Source organism: Trichechus manatus, unplaced genomic scaffold (assembly GCF_000243295.1).
Source record: "Trichechus manatus latirostris isolate Lorelei unplaced genomic scaffold, TriManLat1.0 scaffold00054, whole genome shotgun sequence".
Lineage (NCBI taxonomy): Eukaryota > Metazoa > Chordata > Mammalia > Sirenia > Trichechidae > Trichechus > Trichechus manatus.
In genome coordinates, this window is record NW_004443990.1 from 666,860 (window position 1) to 682,006 (window position 15,147).

The 15,147-nt window shown below is 38.3% G+C and overlaps 1 protein-coding gene across 5 annotated transcripts in view; it reads left to right on the plus strand.

The window, feature by feature from the left end:
• ACACA (acetyl-CoA carboxylase alpha) overlaps window positions 1–15,147 on the plus strand; it is a 302,953-nt gene that overhangs the window by 225,810 nt on the left and 61,996 nt on the right. For all 5 annotated transcript variants that reach the window (XM_023732669.1, XM_023732666.1, XM_023732667.1 and 2 more), the window contains 4 exons: window positions 744–1,013; window positions 5,148–5,245; window positions 9,905–10,025; window positions 10,599–10,709. In XM_023732669.1, the coding sequence (XP_023588437.1) occupies window positions 744–1,013; window positions 5,148–5,245; window positions 9,905–10,025; window positions 10,599–10,709 (600 nt within the window). The remainder of the gene's footprint in view (window positions 1–743; window positions 1,014–5,147; window positions 5,246–9,904; window positions 10,026–10,598; window positions 10,710–15,147) is intronic.

The following is a 15,147-nucleotide window of genomic DNA, read 5'->3' on the forward strand; positions in this document are numbered from 1 at the left end:
GTTAACCAGTGTCATAAAACAACATGTGTACTACTGTTTCATGAGAAACTATTTGTTCTGTAAGCCTTCACCTGAAGTACGATAAAAAAAAAAAATTGTGTTCCAGCAAAATATAACCTTCAATAAAGTAGTTTCAAATTTGAAAAAAAAAAAAAGAGATGCTGAGAGGGTGCAGCATTGAGCTATAGAAGATTCTTGCAGAAAGGAAAGATAACCTAAAGCAAGCCAGTAAAGAATGTTTCTGTCATTCCTATTAAATGCTATAGCGTAATAAAAGGACCCAGGATCACAAAAGTTGTATAGCCCATAAGAGTTGATCCTCTGTCTGCTCCCTTCTCATATCTTGAAGGTTTCTTGGAAGGAGTTTCACAAAAGATGAAAATAATGTCTTAGCAGAGAGGGTAGAAAGATGGAAATTCTGGATTTAAGTACCACCGTCATGGCATTCTCCTACTCATGTCTTGAGTTTATTTAGACATTGGTTTTCCCATCTTCTTTGAGCAGCCCAAAGAAGGAATTGAGACTACTGTGAAATACATAGTAAACCAGCTGTTCTCAACATAATCTAGAGAAGTATGCTAAAATGTTGTTTCTAGTTTCCTACAGGGAGCCTGTCTCTTTAGCAATGTATATCTTTACGTGAAGTCTTTGTCTAGGTACAGTCTGATACTTTCAAGGAACCTGGGGAAAAATCTGCATGTAAGAAGCTTTATTCATTTGTTTGTTTGTTTATGCTTTTGCAGATTGGTATGGTAGCTTGGAAAATGACCCTTAAAAGTCCTGAATACCCGGAAGGCCGAGATATCATTGTTATTGGCAATGACATAACATACCGAATTGGGTCCTTTGGGCCCCAGGAGGATTTGCTGTTTCTCAGAGCGTCTGAGCTTGCCAGGGCAGAAGGTATCCCGCGTATCTATGTAGCAGCCAACAGTGGAGCAAGAATTGGACTGGCAGAGGAAATTCGGCATATGTTTCATGTGGCCTGGGTAGATGCTGAGGATCCTTACAAGGTACAGACTAAAAAAGTACAATACTTCAAGACACTATATGGTATGCACGTTTGTGTGTACGTGTGTAGAAAGGTCGAGGAGAGGTAGGGGGATAAATTCAAAAGACAGCGCTTGAGGTGAAAATTAAATATAATCAAAATTATGGAAATTCCTTAAGAAGGAGTTAGTTCCTTCATGTCAGAGACAAATTGTCTCTCAATGTGTTCGCCTGGTTTTTCCTCCAGCTTTGAAACAGAATGCTGTTTTTTTTGGTTGATCTCCCCTTTAGCGTACTAGATGAACTAGTAGGTATGCATTTAGCATGGGCCATGCTAAACCAGAAATACCTATCTTTAAACCCTTTCATTGTGGTTTCTGGAATTTATGGCCAGTCACCAGCCAAATCCCTTATATCCTCAGCTTCTGTGGTTATTCTCCAACTTTCTTGCTGTACTTGAAACCTTTCTCTTCCCTAAGAACACTACTTCCCCTATAGCTCTCTTAAGTGATGACTGATATTTCTCTTTTTCTTGTACCACTGATCCTGCAGGTAGAATAGTGTATTCCTTGTTCCTCACTGCTGCTTCCGGGTCCTTTTTCTTCACTTCTCTCTGAGTGTCCGCATCTCATGCCACACCACCTCATGGCACACTGCTACTGTTCCTTATTATAGTATTTGGTCACTCTCTCTCATTCTTCGCATATTTTAGTTCCTAGTTCACTGCCACTCTCTCCAATACTACTGTTCCTGTTATAATTCTTGGTGATTGCTATGTCCACATAGATGATCCTTTTCATAACCAGACCTCTTGGATCCTTGACTTCCTTTCCTCTAATGGTTGTGTCCTCCACCCTACTTCAGTCTCTCATTCCCTGTAATCTCACTTCCAAGCATCCCATTCTTTGCCACCCTCCCATTCTATCTGTCTAGCTCACTCTCTCTAGTACCCCAAATCCAGCAATCCTTTCAACCTACCAGAACCTACAACTATTGATCCTACCACTTTTCCTCTGTCCTTTACTTGTATCTTATAACCTCATTTCATTCTTTCTCAGCTGAAATTCCAAGGGCAATCTATGTTAATCATTATATTTATACAGTAATCACTATCTTTCCTACACCCTCAACTTTTTTGCTTCTCTCTTTATTCAGTTTATTCTGTGCCTTTATAAAAACTTTGTTTTAAGAACAAGAGAGAAATATAAATCCCAAAAAGAGATGGTATAAAATATACAAGGAGCTGTATTTCATAGTCTCTAAAAGTAATTAATTATAAGCTTCATCATTATTTTATCTACATTTAATAAAGAAAAAAACACTGCCCATTAAAACTGTTAGAATACTTAAAAAAAAAATAACTTTGTTTAAATCCAACTCTCCCATGCCTGCACCGGTACAACTGAACATTGATGGAGAAAAACACAGTCCTGTTGATTGTTCTTATTTTCAAATCAAGATTACCAGCCTCCTAGATGACAATTTCACATCTTATTCTCTCTCCCCAAACCTTTAACACCATCTTCCCCCATCCTCACTCTTAGCTGATGACCTTGCTTCCCAATTCACTGAGAAAATAGAAGCAATCTGAAGAGAGCTTCCACAAGCTCCCACATATCTGCATCTGTGCCTTTATTCTCTGTCTTCTCTCCTGTACTTTGGATGAACTGCCCCTGCTTCTATCTAAGGCCAGTTTCTCCTCTTGCACACTTGATTCTCTCCCTTCTTGCCAACTTAAGGGTATTGATCAACAATTCTCCCACTTCTTTTCTTGCATCATCACTATTTCACCTCTCACCTGGATATACCTTTTAGCCTACAAACACTTCCCCGTCTAGCTACTACCCCCATCCCATTCTCTCCTTCCCTTTATAGCAAAACTTAAAAAGAGTTGTCCATTCTGGCTGTCTCTGGAAGCTATTCTCTCTTTACCTCTTGACCCCACTTCAGTTAAGCTTGAACCAGTTGCCGTGGAGTCGCGTCAGTTCCAACTCATGGCAACCCCATGTGTTTCAGAGTAGAACTGTGCTCCATGGGCTTTTCATGGTTATGACCTTTCAGAAGCAGATTACTGTGTCTTTTTTCTGACATGCCTCTGGTTGAGTTTGAACCGCCACCCTTTTGGTTAGTAACCCGGAGCTTAACCATTTGCGCCACCCAGGGACTTCCGCTTCCAAAAATGAGCCACTAAAAATCCTGTGGATCACAGTGGTCTGATCCACAACCAGTCATGGAGATGGCACAGGACCTGGCAGCATTTCAGTTCAGCTGTGCCTGGGATCACCTTGAATGGGGTTGGGGGCAGTGGGGAGCAATTTGTCAGCGGTGAATGCCAAGTTCATATCTTAACGCCTGGACTTCAGATTTATATATCCAGACTCAACATCTGTACTTAGATGTCTGCCTAAATGTAGCTTCTAATCTTCTTCTCTAAATTTGTTCTTCCCACAATCTCTCAGTAAATGGCACCTTCATTCTTAAACATCTGTCTAAATAAAAGACCTTGGAGTTATCCTTGACGTCTCTCTTTCTCTCACATCCCACATCCACTCTATCAGTAAATCATGTTATCCCTATCTTCAAAATACATCCTGAATTCACCCACTCCTAACCACTTCCACTGCTGCACATTAGTCTAAGTCACTCTCATTTCTCATCTGCATTATTGCAATAGGCTCCTGATTGGCCTTCCTGCTTCTGGCCTTGCTGCTATCCCCAGCCAAAGTCTATTCTCAACAGAAAGTGCAATGATCCAGTTAAAATATAAATCAGATCATGGCTCAAAAACATTCTCTGATCAAAACCCTTCAATGGCTTCGCAACGCACTCAAGTAAAAGCCAAAGACCATATAGTTCTCTACAAGGCCCTGCAGAGATTGAACTTCCAATACTACTCTTCCCTCTTTTCTTGCTACAGTCCCCTCTTCCCACACTCTGGTGCTACATGCCTCTTTACTCCTTGAGCCTGTTAGGCACACTCCTGCCTCAGGGCTTTTGTACTTGCTGTCCCTTCTGCCTAGAATGCTTTCCCCCCAGATATCCTCCTGTCTCATTTCCTCAGCTCCTTCAGGTCTTTACTCAAATGACACTTTCTCAGTGAGGCCTTCCCTAACTATTCTAAAATTTCAACTCTCCTATCTCCCTTTCCTATTTTATTTTTCTTCTTAGACCTTGTTCCCATGAATTTTTTACTTATTTACCTTGTATATTGTCTGCCTTCCCAACTTGAAGATAAATTCCAAAAGGCCAAGAATTTTTGTCTGCTTTGTTCATTCTTGTTTTTCCAGTGCCCTAGAACACTGCATTGCATGTAACAGGCACTCAATAAATGATATGTGTTTACCGACATACTAATAACACTCAGTGCTACAAGTCGTTCCCATCATGAGTTATGCAAGACCAGTGGCAGAGTCACGTCTCTTCTGTGTTGTGCTCACTGTGGGACGTAAAGTCATTGAGTTGAATGGTGGGCATAATTTCTCACAATATTTAAAATATTTTTCTCTTTCTACATTTTTTTGGCTGACTAATGCATTTAATTTAAACACACGTGACGTAACTCTACTTTGTGTACGAGTATGTATATGTATATATAAAAACAAATCAAATATAGAATGTTAGTGTAATTTTGAAAATGTATATATAGGAATTAGAAGTTGTTGAAAAAATCAAAAGACGTGAGTTCAGTGTTCACTGTTGGCACTGCATAGACTTCAGACTTTAATATCAAATCTCTAGTTTTATGATTCTCTCTATTCCCCACCCACTTATATTTCATTGATACTATGGACTGTGAGAGTGAAGAATGGTAATTCTCACAATTCTTTAATTTTGTATTGCTATCTTTAAAAGACATGTCAATGAAGATTAGACAATAACCCTTTAACCTTGATGAAAATGATGTAAATGGAATGTACTTGGAGTTGCAGCTACAGAGTATCTTGTTTCAAGGTCAGCCAGTCAGTGACTAGAGAAATAAGCACTTCTTTCTTTCAAAGGAGAACTGTCTATGCTAGTATCTGTTAGGCAGTAACGCTAAGGAGTGATGTGGCAATTTGAAGACAGCTTTGGAACAAGCTGCATTATGCATGCTTTGCTGTATTTCTAGCTATGTGATGATGGCAAATAATGAGTTAAAAACTATTTGTGCTTCACAGGGATACAAGTATTTATATCTGACCCCTCAAGATTATAAGAGAGTCAGTGCTCTCAACTCTGTCTATTGTGAACATGTGGAGGATGAAGGAGAATCCAGGTAGGTATATATGTATCAGAATAATTTGGCATGCACTGAAGAAAGGAGAATATGGTATTTTTTCCAACTGTTCTGCTGATCATGATGTTGAAGAGCATTGAAGATTGCTTGGTACATAATCTAGAGGTCCTAAATTTGTATCCTAACTCTACCACTTATTAGCTGAATGACGCTGTTAGTGATTGAGGTTTTTAAATTATATTTGTGATACTTAATTCATTTTAGAAAAACTGGAACATGGAAACAGCTAGGAAGAAAAAATAAAAATCAACCATAATCCTATTCTGAAGAATCACTATTATTAATGTATGTTATATTCTTACTGTCTTCTATAGACGTATTTTTTTTCTACGTAATTGGGCTCAAAAAGATAAACTCTTTTATAATTTATTCTTTTCATTAAAAAGTATTTTGGGAAAATTTTCTTCTATTCTTAAGATGTTAAAGAAGATGATGTCTAATGGCTATGTAGTATTTCATCATAATGAATATATTTAAACATTTAGATTATTTCTGATTTTTCACTATTTTACCCCTGGGCTGACTATTCTTTCATATGTAAACTTCTATTACTATCTCTGATTATTCCCTTTGAGTTAATTTCTGGAAGTAGACTTGCTGGTATATCCATTTTTAAAGTTTTTTGGTGGATAATTCCAAATTGCTGTTTCAAGACCTACGCTCTCACCAGCAGTGTAGGAGAATGCTTGTTTGCTCTCTGTTTTTCTCTACCCTTGCCAACATTGATTATTGTCAGTTAATAAAAGATGATAAAAACAGCAATAGTTATTTTAACTTAAATTATTTTGATTACCAATGAAGTTAACATTTTTATCATCTATCTGCAAGTTTTTTACAGAATGTTAATCAGTTGCTCTAATACCATTTATTGAATAATTCATACTTTCCTCATTTTTATAATAATCTTCACTCCATTACTAGGCTCTGTATTCTTTTGTTGTTGTTATTATCTATTCTTGGGCTAAAGCCACATTTTTAACTATTCTTTTGGGCAAATTTCCTCATATTTTAAATTTTTTGCCCAAATTTAATGGCTGTTTTTGCCTTTTCATATATATGGGCTCATTTTTTTTTTTTAATTCCCAAAAACATTCCGTAATGATTTTGATTGAAATAACATTAGGTTTATAATTAATTTAGGAAGGCCTGATATCTTCATAATATTAACTCTTCCCAGCAAGAAAGCCAGTATGTTTTTCCATTTATGTAAGTGTACTTTTTAAAGTTTTGTAGTTTTTTTCATATAGGTTATGCCAGAAGTTTCCAAACTTTATTGATTCATGGCACCCTACATATACCTAGTAGTTCTGTTTACTAAGTATTAGACCCAAACAACTTTATAAGTATTCATATCCTAACAATAATCATTTGAAAAAGTAATAACCTAAATTTTAAAGTATATATTTTATTTTTAAATAACTATAATTACTTACTAATGGAATGTTTGCACCTGCACAACTTCTCAAACCTTGAATGAGATTGGACATGGCCACCCTCCGCATTGATTTCTGTGCAGAACTTGCTTTCTATTACAGAAACTACTGAAAAACCAGTGTTGTAAGAACAGGCCATCATAGAAAGTAATGTAGCACTATCTAATGTTAAACTGTGAACTACCTACAGCTAGTAGTTCACATGGGATTTAACAGATATTGCATATCATAGTGTTTCTCCTAATAATTTAAAATATCTTTTACTGCTCCTGGGAGTTCACTGTGGCACCCTGGAACACCTTGATGCATAGTTTGGGTCCAGTGGGATTTTGCAAATTTTTTTGTTTATTCTTCGTTTTTTTTTTTGCCTTTTTTCCTGCTACTTTGAATGGGATATTTTTCCCCATTATATGTTTTAATTCTTTATTACTGGTATCAAAGAAATCTATTGATTTTTGTACATTGCTTTTGTTAAAGCAAATGACTTTTCTCCTTCTCATCTGCAAGGTGAAGATCAGCTAAGCTAGTATTTGTAAAGTTCTTAGCACAGTACTGGGCCCATAGTAAGCAGTCAAAAATTCTGGCTATTATTATTATCATCTGTAAAGTGGAGATGATAATACCTGTCACACTGGATTATTGTGAGGATCAAAAATGATATACATGAATGTGTTTTATTAATTGTAACACATAAAGCAAAGGTTTTTATTGTTGTTGTTAGTTGTTTGCCCTTCAGTTGGTTCCAACTTATGGCAACCCTATGTGTGCAGAGTAGAACTGCTCCATAGGGTTTTCAAGGCCGTGTGACCTTTTGGAAGCAGATCGCCAGGCCTGTCTTCCAAGGCATCTCTGGATGGGTTCGAACCACTAACCTTTTGGCTGGTAGTTGAGTGCTTAACTGTTTGTACCACCCAGGACTCCTGATTTTTATTACAAATAACATTAAATTTTAGTCCTGTGTTAAAGAATGATAGTCCTGTATGGTAGACCACCCAGGTCATTGAACAGAAAATGAGAAGTTTTTATTTTTCATATAATACAATGGGAGAAGATACCATGTGACCAGTCACAAACACCTGTGAAGCAATATGCAGTCCTTAGGAGGGAAGGATCTGCTTTACAAGGAATGCTGACAGAGCCCATGAGTATTTGTGACTGTATGGCATGTGGACCTTATAAGAAGAATACATCCTCTTGCCCCAAATTAGCATGGCTCATTAACGTCTTAGAGTAGATTAGCTTCACCTATAACATAACTCTAGAGACTAGAGCGAAAGAAAGAAATTGGGGAATTATTGGGAGAGGTTAAAAATAGAAGGACAAGGAAATTTGGGAAGCAGAGATGCAAAGCCATGGACTGACAGCAAGGGCAAAGAAAAGGAATCAATCGAAGCCTGGAAATAAAGAAGGGAGCAGAGAAATATGGGGGGTGGGGGAAGAAGTTTAAGAGCCACTATGGGATACTTATTTATTATTTCAATTTATAAAACTATGCCCAGTGCCAAGCCTTCTGGGTACACATGGAACAATAAATAATATATGCCCATCTCTACGTCCAACTTAGTTTTTTTCCTTTCTTTTATTAGTTGCATTCCCCATCTCCCATTTCCCATTATCAGCTATCACTCCTAATCCCCTGCCCAGAAGACAGATGAGTGACTCCCACTGGATCCACAGGGTGCTTTCTGGACAGCTTGGTCAGCATTTCACTTTTATACACATTCCACCTTCCCCTCCAGAGGAATATAGCCAGGAACCCTCATGTATACACTTGATATTTATGGGGGAGCAGGAATGGGAGTACAGAGTTTTGACCTTCCCTTCATCCCTGTCTTGGAAAGGGAGATGTTTTTGACCTGAGATACCAGGATGAGCATTCCCACTACCCCTCTATTTGATTTTTATTGCCGTATAACATTTTATCTAAAGTTATTGATTAATGGCTACTGCTTATTACAGAAATATGCATTGACCCTGCTTTTGAAACACTTACTCTAGAAAGCAAGAAAGGACATCTGAAATCTGAGGGCTAGCTGTGTGTCAAATCCTTTCCTGGTTGCTTTAGTTTAACTCTTCTGTCAACTCTGGGAGTAGATACTGTTATCCCCAGAGTCACACAGCTGTATGTGTCAGAGCAAGGCTTTAAACCCATTTGCTTAAAACCCTTTCGTTACTACATTTTTTCTCCTTAAATTTTTTTTTTTTTTAAATGACATGTGTTTTCAGTATTGGAATGCATGCTTTCTAATTGAATGTGTTTAAATTTTTGGTTGGTAATATGGATTTTGAGAAATATGATCTGGTAATACAAGCCATCAGTGAGGTGAGTGGCACTGTGGCACCATTGATCTGTAGTATGGCAGTATACCAATGAGAGCTATCTAAATAATTTATTGCAGGCGCCTTTTCATTAGGTTACATGGGGGACCTCTGGTTTTCCAAATATGATACAGAAAAACCAAAACAAACCCATCAGAGCTCCCTATCACACAGGAAAACCATAATTATGCTTGCAAGCCTTATCTCACAGTAATAAAGGAAAAAAAAGGCAACAGTTTACAAAACTGACACATCCAGGAAGCATCACCTAATGAATTCTCAACCTACACAGCAGCAAGGCTCCAACTCCAGACTGCTAAGCTTCATGCATTTCAAAAGGGACCCACCTTGACACTAAATGCATTAGAACTGGAATAACGCCTTACCTCTGAGGTCCAGAGGCATAAAAAGTCGCTGGTATACCATTAATCCAATGGTAACAAAAAGGTTTTAATTCTAGATTTTTCCTCTTGCTACTACACCATATTGTTTCCAGGTAAAATAGGCACTGACCTACAAAGGAAAGACTTATGAATGAGGAGAATATAAAGAAGAATATAAAGCCCTGGTGTTAAATGTAAGCTTTCAGAATGCTTTTAGCAGTATTTTGATGATGATTATTCTGGCACGGTGGTTAAAGGGCTCAGTTGTTAACCGAAAGGTCAGCAGTTCGAACCCACCAGCCACTCCGCGGGTGAAAGATGTGGTGGTCTGCTTCCATAAGGATTTACAGCCTTGGAAACCCTATGAGGCAGTTCTATTCTGTCTTTACAGGGTTGTTAGGAGTCGGAATCGACTCGATGGCATTGGGTTTTTTAGTTATTCTTCAAACGGACTGTTGTTACTGTGTTTAACCTTTATAATTTGGCATGGCTGTATCCAATAGGTACAAGATAACAGATATTATTGGGAAGGAAGATGGATTGGGAGTAGAGACTCTTCGAGGTTCTGGAATGATTGCTGGAGAAACCTCATTGGCCTATGATGAGATCATCACCATCAGCCTGGTAAATATTGCCAGAATGTGAAATTTTTGAAGAACTGGCTTTGTGACTAGGATTTATTTTTGCCCCCATCACTACTATATTTAGTCCCAAATGAGAGAATTTCTTGAAAATTGTGTATCTATAATTTTAATTATGCATGATAGTGGGAAGATAGGATAATGGAAATAATTAAATTTCCCAGAGAAACCTAGCACCTCATTTTAGCTTTTAGTTCAACTTCTTATTTCTGTAAAAATTTTACCAGCATTTTGACAGCTTGAATGTCTTTTCCTCTTACTGTTTTCCTTGCCCACACTTCAAGTGGAGATCCTAAGCATCTGTGAGATGGGCAAAAGTATAGAACTAAAGGGCCTGAATTACCCTTTAAGTGTCTACTACTTGAATCATTGAATGAATTCTGTATCTTCTTTTCTTTGATCAGGAAATTGGCTTTTAATTTGTTGTTAATCAAACAGTCTTCATAAAAAGCAATACTTATTTCTGTTAAGGTGGATTTTCCATATCTATACCTTAGTTCTTTCACCTTGGAAAGGACATAAATTTGTGATGTGTAGAATTTATTCTTTTTTTAAGGTGACATGCCGGGCCATTGGGATTGGAGCGTACCTTGTCCGGCTGGGACAGAGAACCATCCAGGTTGAGAATTCTCACTTAATTCTGACAGGAGCTGGGGCCCTCAACAAAGTAAGTTTCAAGATTTTGGGAGAAGTATGTGAAGCTGTTTAAAGATCATTGTGAATTATTAATTCAACATCTGACCGGGAGGAAGCCATTCAATCCGTGCCTTCCTCGGTCTGTTTCTTGCCTTCTCCCTCCATTTTCCCTGCCCATCCACTTGCTTCCTTTTTCATTCATTTGTTCATTTGATTCATTCAACAAATATTTTGAGTACCTACTATGTGCCAGGCACTGTTTCAGGCCTTATGGATATGTCAGTGAACAAAGTATATAAAACCTCTGTTCCAAAGAGTTTACCATTTAATGTCTCTCTGGAGAGACTGAGAATTAATTAAATACTTCTGTTCTGCTCCCCTCTCCCCTTTGTCTCATCTGTGAGTAAGGAATCTGATGTGATCTGTTCACACATGTGGAGCTGAATCTGATTCCAGTCGTACTAGTTCCCATTTCAGAGCTACAAACATGGATTAGACACTGGCCTAGATGTTGAGGATAGCAAGTTTTAATATTTTGAGACATCTGTGAACACACCTCTAAAAAGTGACACTTAGGATGGTCCCTTGTACGTAGAGTAAATACTCAGTAAATATTAAGTGGGAGGATGGATGCATGGATGGATTTCTCAGTAGAGTATGATGTAGAGATTTATCTTCCCCTCAAAAGAAGTGCTTGTGCATTTTCAGTCCAAACTCATAGGGGCGATTCCAACGAAAAGAAATGGATGCCAAGTCAATGCTTGTAAGAGTGAAAACTATCTAAGGATACCTGAATATACAAAGGACAATGCAGTTCTGACTTCTTTGCAGGCATAGGAAAATTATTTTCTCTAGAGCTGGGAATATGTAATGGAATAGTCCGGGACTGGCTGACCTTGTGCAATTTATATAACCTCTCAGCTCTTCGGCTTTCTTATCTGCAAAAGGGAGGTGATAATTTACACCTTTAAGGGATGTTGTGGAGATCAAATGGGAAAACATAAGTAACAGTAACTAGTACTTGGCACTAAGTGTTGGCTCTCATCAAAATTTCAGTTCCCTTTTCCTCTCTCACATGGTTTGGTGATTGAGCTGGTGGAAATGCATGCATGCTGAATTGTATTGGATATTGTGTTCACTAGATTTGCAGGAACTTTTTTTTATCAAGCCTTGACTTAAGGGGAAGGATAGGAACTAAGTGTCCTATCCATCATTCCCACTTAGAAAAAGTTGATACTTCCATTGGTCCCATTAACTTTTGGGAATGTCAGAAATTAGTTGTTTGATGTGATTGGCTTGCTCACTGCATTCATATGAACTCTGTATCCTCCGGGGTTGCCTTTCTCTCAAGGAAAGGCAAAGTAATGCTAACAATAGCAAACTTGGCTGTCCTCCACCCTTTTTGGAGAGTAGCCTAGAAATAAAGATTATGAACTGCCATTATTGAAGGAGATTATTGCAGTGGGAGAAACTGCTGAGAGTCTTAAATTTTTTTTAAGTTGCTCTTTTGGATACTGTCTTAGGATGAGATATTGATAAATGTTGAAGAGAATTTTAGGTACCATTATCTGTGAGGATAGCATTTAAAGAAGACACCTCTATTTCCATAATATTCCTGTACCTGGACAGAGAGCTAATTTCTGTAATGTATCTTGTTTACATGGGAGTTTCTTATTTTCCCCTAGATACTATGTAATACACAAAGAATATTACAAAAAGCAAAAGGCTTTTTTTTTTTTTTGGCCTGGAAATTTGCTAGTTTAATTTCATTTGTGCCATAAAAAAAGCATTAGGGATTTTTTCCTTAAAATTCACTGATTGAATTGTTCTGATCAAATTCATTGTATTCACTTTCTTCCTAGCCTACAGGGCTTCTTGTTAAAGGAAAAGTCTAGTTGCAGGGGAAAAGACAAGTAAAGCAGCAGTTGTAACTTAATAAAAAAATGTTCATTTCCAGAAGCAGGATCATTTTTTAGCTGAAGGGAATGATCAGTTACAGAGGTTACCTCATCCTGCTTCACTATCTTTCTGTCAGTGCCTGCTAAATATAGTCATGTTGCTGAAAGACACCCGATTTCATACAAATTCATTAAGACTGTCCTATCAGCCCGTTTGTCTATCAGGTTGAAAAAGGAAACTGTGGGATCTATGTGCTCAGAGTGCTTCCTCAGACTCACTCCTTGTGTATGTTCTGTCTTTGTGTGTGTTGATGTCTTTCTACATATCTGTTTGTCTATCTTTCTGTAGGTATCTGTCTTGCATACTCTGGGTGTGAGCAAGTCACTGTGAGTGCATATCCCTTCCTGTGTGAGCGCTGATCTCTAGGTCTCTTTGTGTCTGTATGCTTATGATAGAGCCAGCCCTCTCTTTGTCTGTGCACCTCCCTGAGTGTTCGTGTGTAAGTCTTTGTGTGTGTCTAAAACACAGCAGTGCCTCCTTCTTTTAAGTCTTGACCATTTTGCTCATCGTATGTGTGTGCCTGTGTAAAGTGGAAATGTAGGTGGTATATGCAAGCTTTTAGACTGTAAATATTTGACCCCCACCTTTTTGAGTCTTCATCCTTTATGTTAAACATTGGGGTGAAGAATAAGAAGGGGATGCAGAGAGGTTGTAGGGAAAAAAAATATTGTGTGTGCAAGTGCCGATCCCATTGACCCCTTTGAAAATTGAAATAATGATAATGCGCGTCTCCTGACTGCATCAAAGTATCAGCACATCAAAAGCCAGGAGGCATGAAATGCAAATGATAAAGTGAAAGCAGATGGATTGTGCATGATCGCCTGATGCCCAATGAATTTTAAAAGGTGCTGGTTTGCAAGGGGGAGGGCGGGATTGGTGGTGGGGGAACTGAAATAAACACGTTATCCCTGTGATTTTTTTTTTTTTTTTGTTCTTGACGCTCCCTCCTGACAATATTTTTTCACACTCGAGTGAACACCCACTCCATCTCTCTCTTCCTTTCTCCCTGTCTCTTTCTCTCTTCCCCCAGCTCCCTCCCTGCCCCCCCACCCCCAACACCTCTTACACGACTCAGGTCATGTCACTGCAGCTCCGGTGGAAATAATAAGATATAAACCACGAGGTTGTTATTTGCATAGAAATAGCATGGAGCCCCAGGCAGCAAGGGAGAAGGACACAGGGATCATTTGTCTAAAATTTTAATGAAAACTTTTGCTGAGGCTGAGTTTTTTTTAAAACTTTCTTTCTCTTTCTCCCTGCTTTTCTCTTCTGCACCGCAACCCCCCTCCCACCCCATCACTGATTTGACTTCACATGGTTCAATTTGAAGAAGAGAAGGAGTTGACACTCTACATATCATACTTCTGTAATGCAGTAACGTGTAAATTGTTTGTTCCTTTAATAGATATGAAGCTGAAGAGACACGCATTCCCAGCTTAATACATTGATGCATGCATCAAGCTTTTATGGCTACACTCCATTTCAGTGTACATGTGATGTTACCAGTCTTTAGCTGACCTGTTTTTAATTAGTTTAGACCTTCCTACTTTTTGCTTCCAAAGAGTTACTTTGTAAAGAATTTCTGTTTGTAGCTAACAGTAGTAACCAGCATATAAAATATAAATATTCTGGGAATTTCCTGGTTTTTTTTTTAAACTTAAGGTGGTTTTATTGTATATTTATACCTTTTATTCATGGGACATCATCCTTTGCCATTGCCTTTTGTTCTAAAACCAGAAAGTGCTTCCCACATTTGTACTTTTCCTTTCGTGATCTCAGTATTTGTATACTCTCTTTCTATGTCTTTCCTGCTGTTTTTATTGCATGCAGTTAGCCGTAACATATTCAAGATATTACCAAGTTGAGGAGGGATATGGTACCTGTATTTTCTTGAGTGTTTCGGAAACACATTTGACATTTGAACTAAAGGCAGTGGGCTGGTGATTAGAGGCAACTGAATGGCTTTATTTGAAACTCAAAGTGAAGAACATCTGTGTCGCTCCTTGACATCCTCTGGAGTGGGAAAGTGGTGTGATGGCCATTTTACAGATGGGAAGACTAAAACTCTAAGAGGGAAAATGACCTAAGACTTTTTTTGTTAAAAAAAAAAAATTGACAGAGACAAAATCAGAGTCAGAAATTGAACTCACATGTGTCCCTGAGTTTGATTTAAGAAGGGCTCAGTCCCCTGTGCTTAGTGTCCGTAAGGCCTGAGAAGAGAAGGTGGTCTGGTCATTTTCATTTTTGTCCAATGTTGTGAGAATGGTAGGATAAATAAGAGAAGCTTCTAAGGGCTTGCTATTTCCTATCACTCAAGGTAATAGATCTTAGGTTCCTAGCTCTGGGAACTGTAGGCTATACATGGCAGATTCTTCAAAATGCCTCCCTGAGTGGTAAGGGTAGAACCAATGGATGGGACAAACTACACTGCTTGAAGGGAGTCGTGCTGGCCTAGTAAGCCTGTGTACTTGGGGAACTGGTAAGATTGACACTTAGGGAGCTGAGATGGT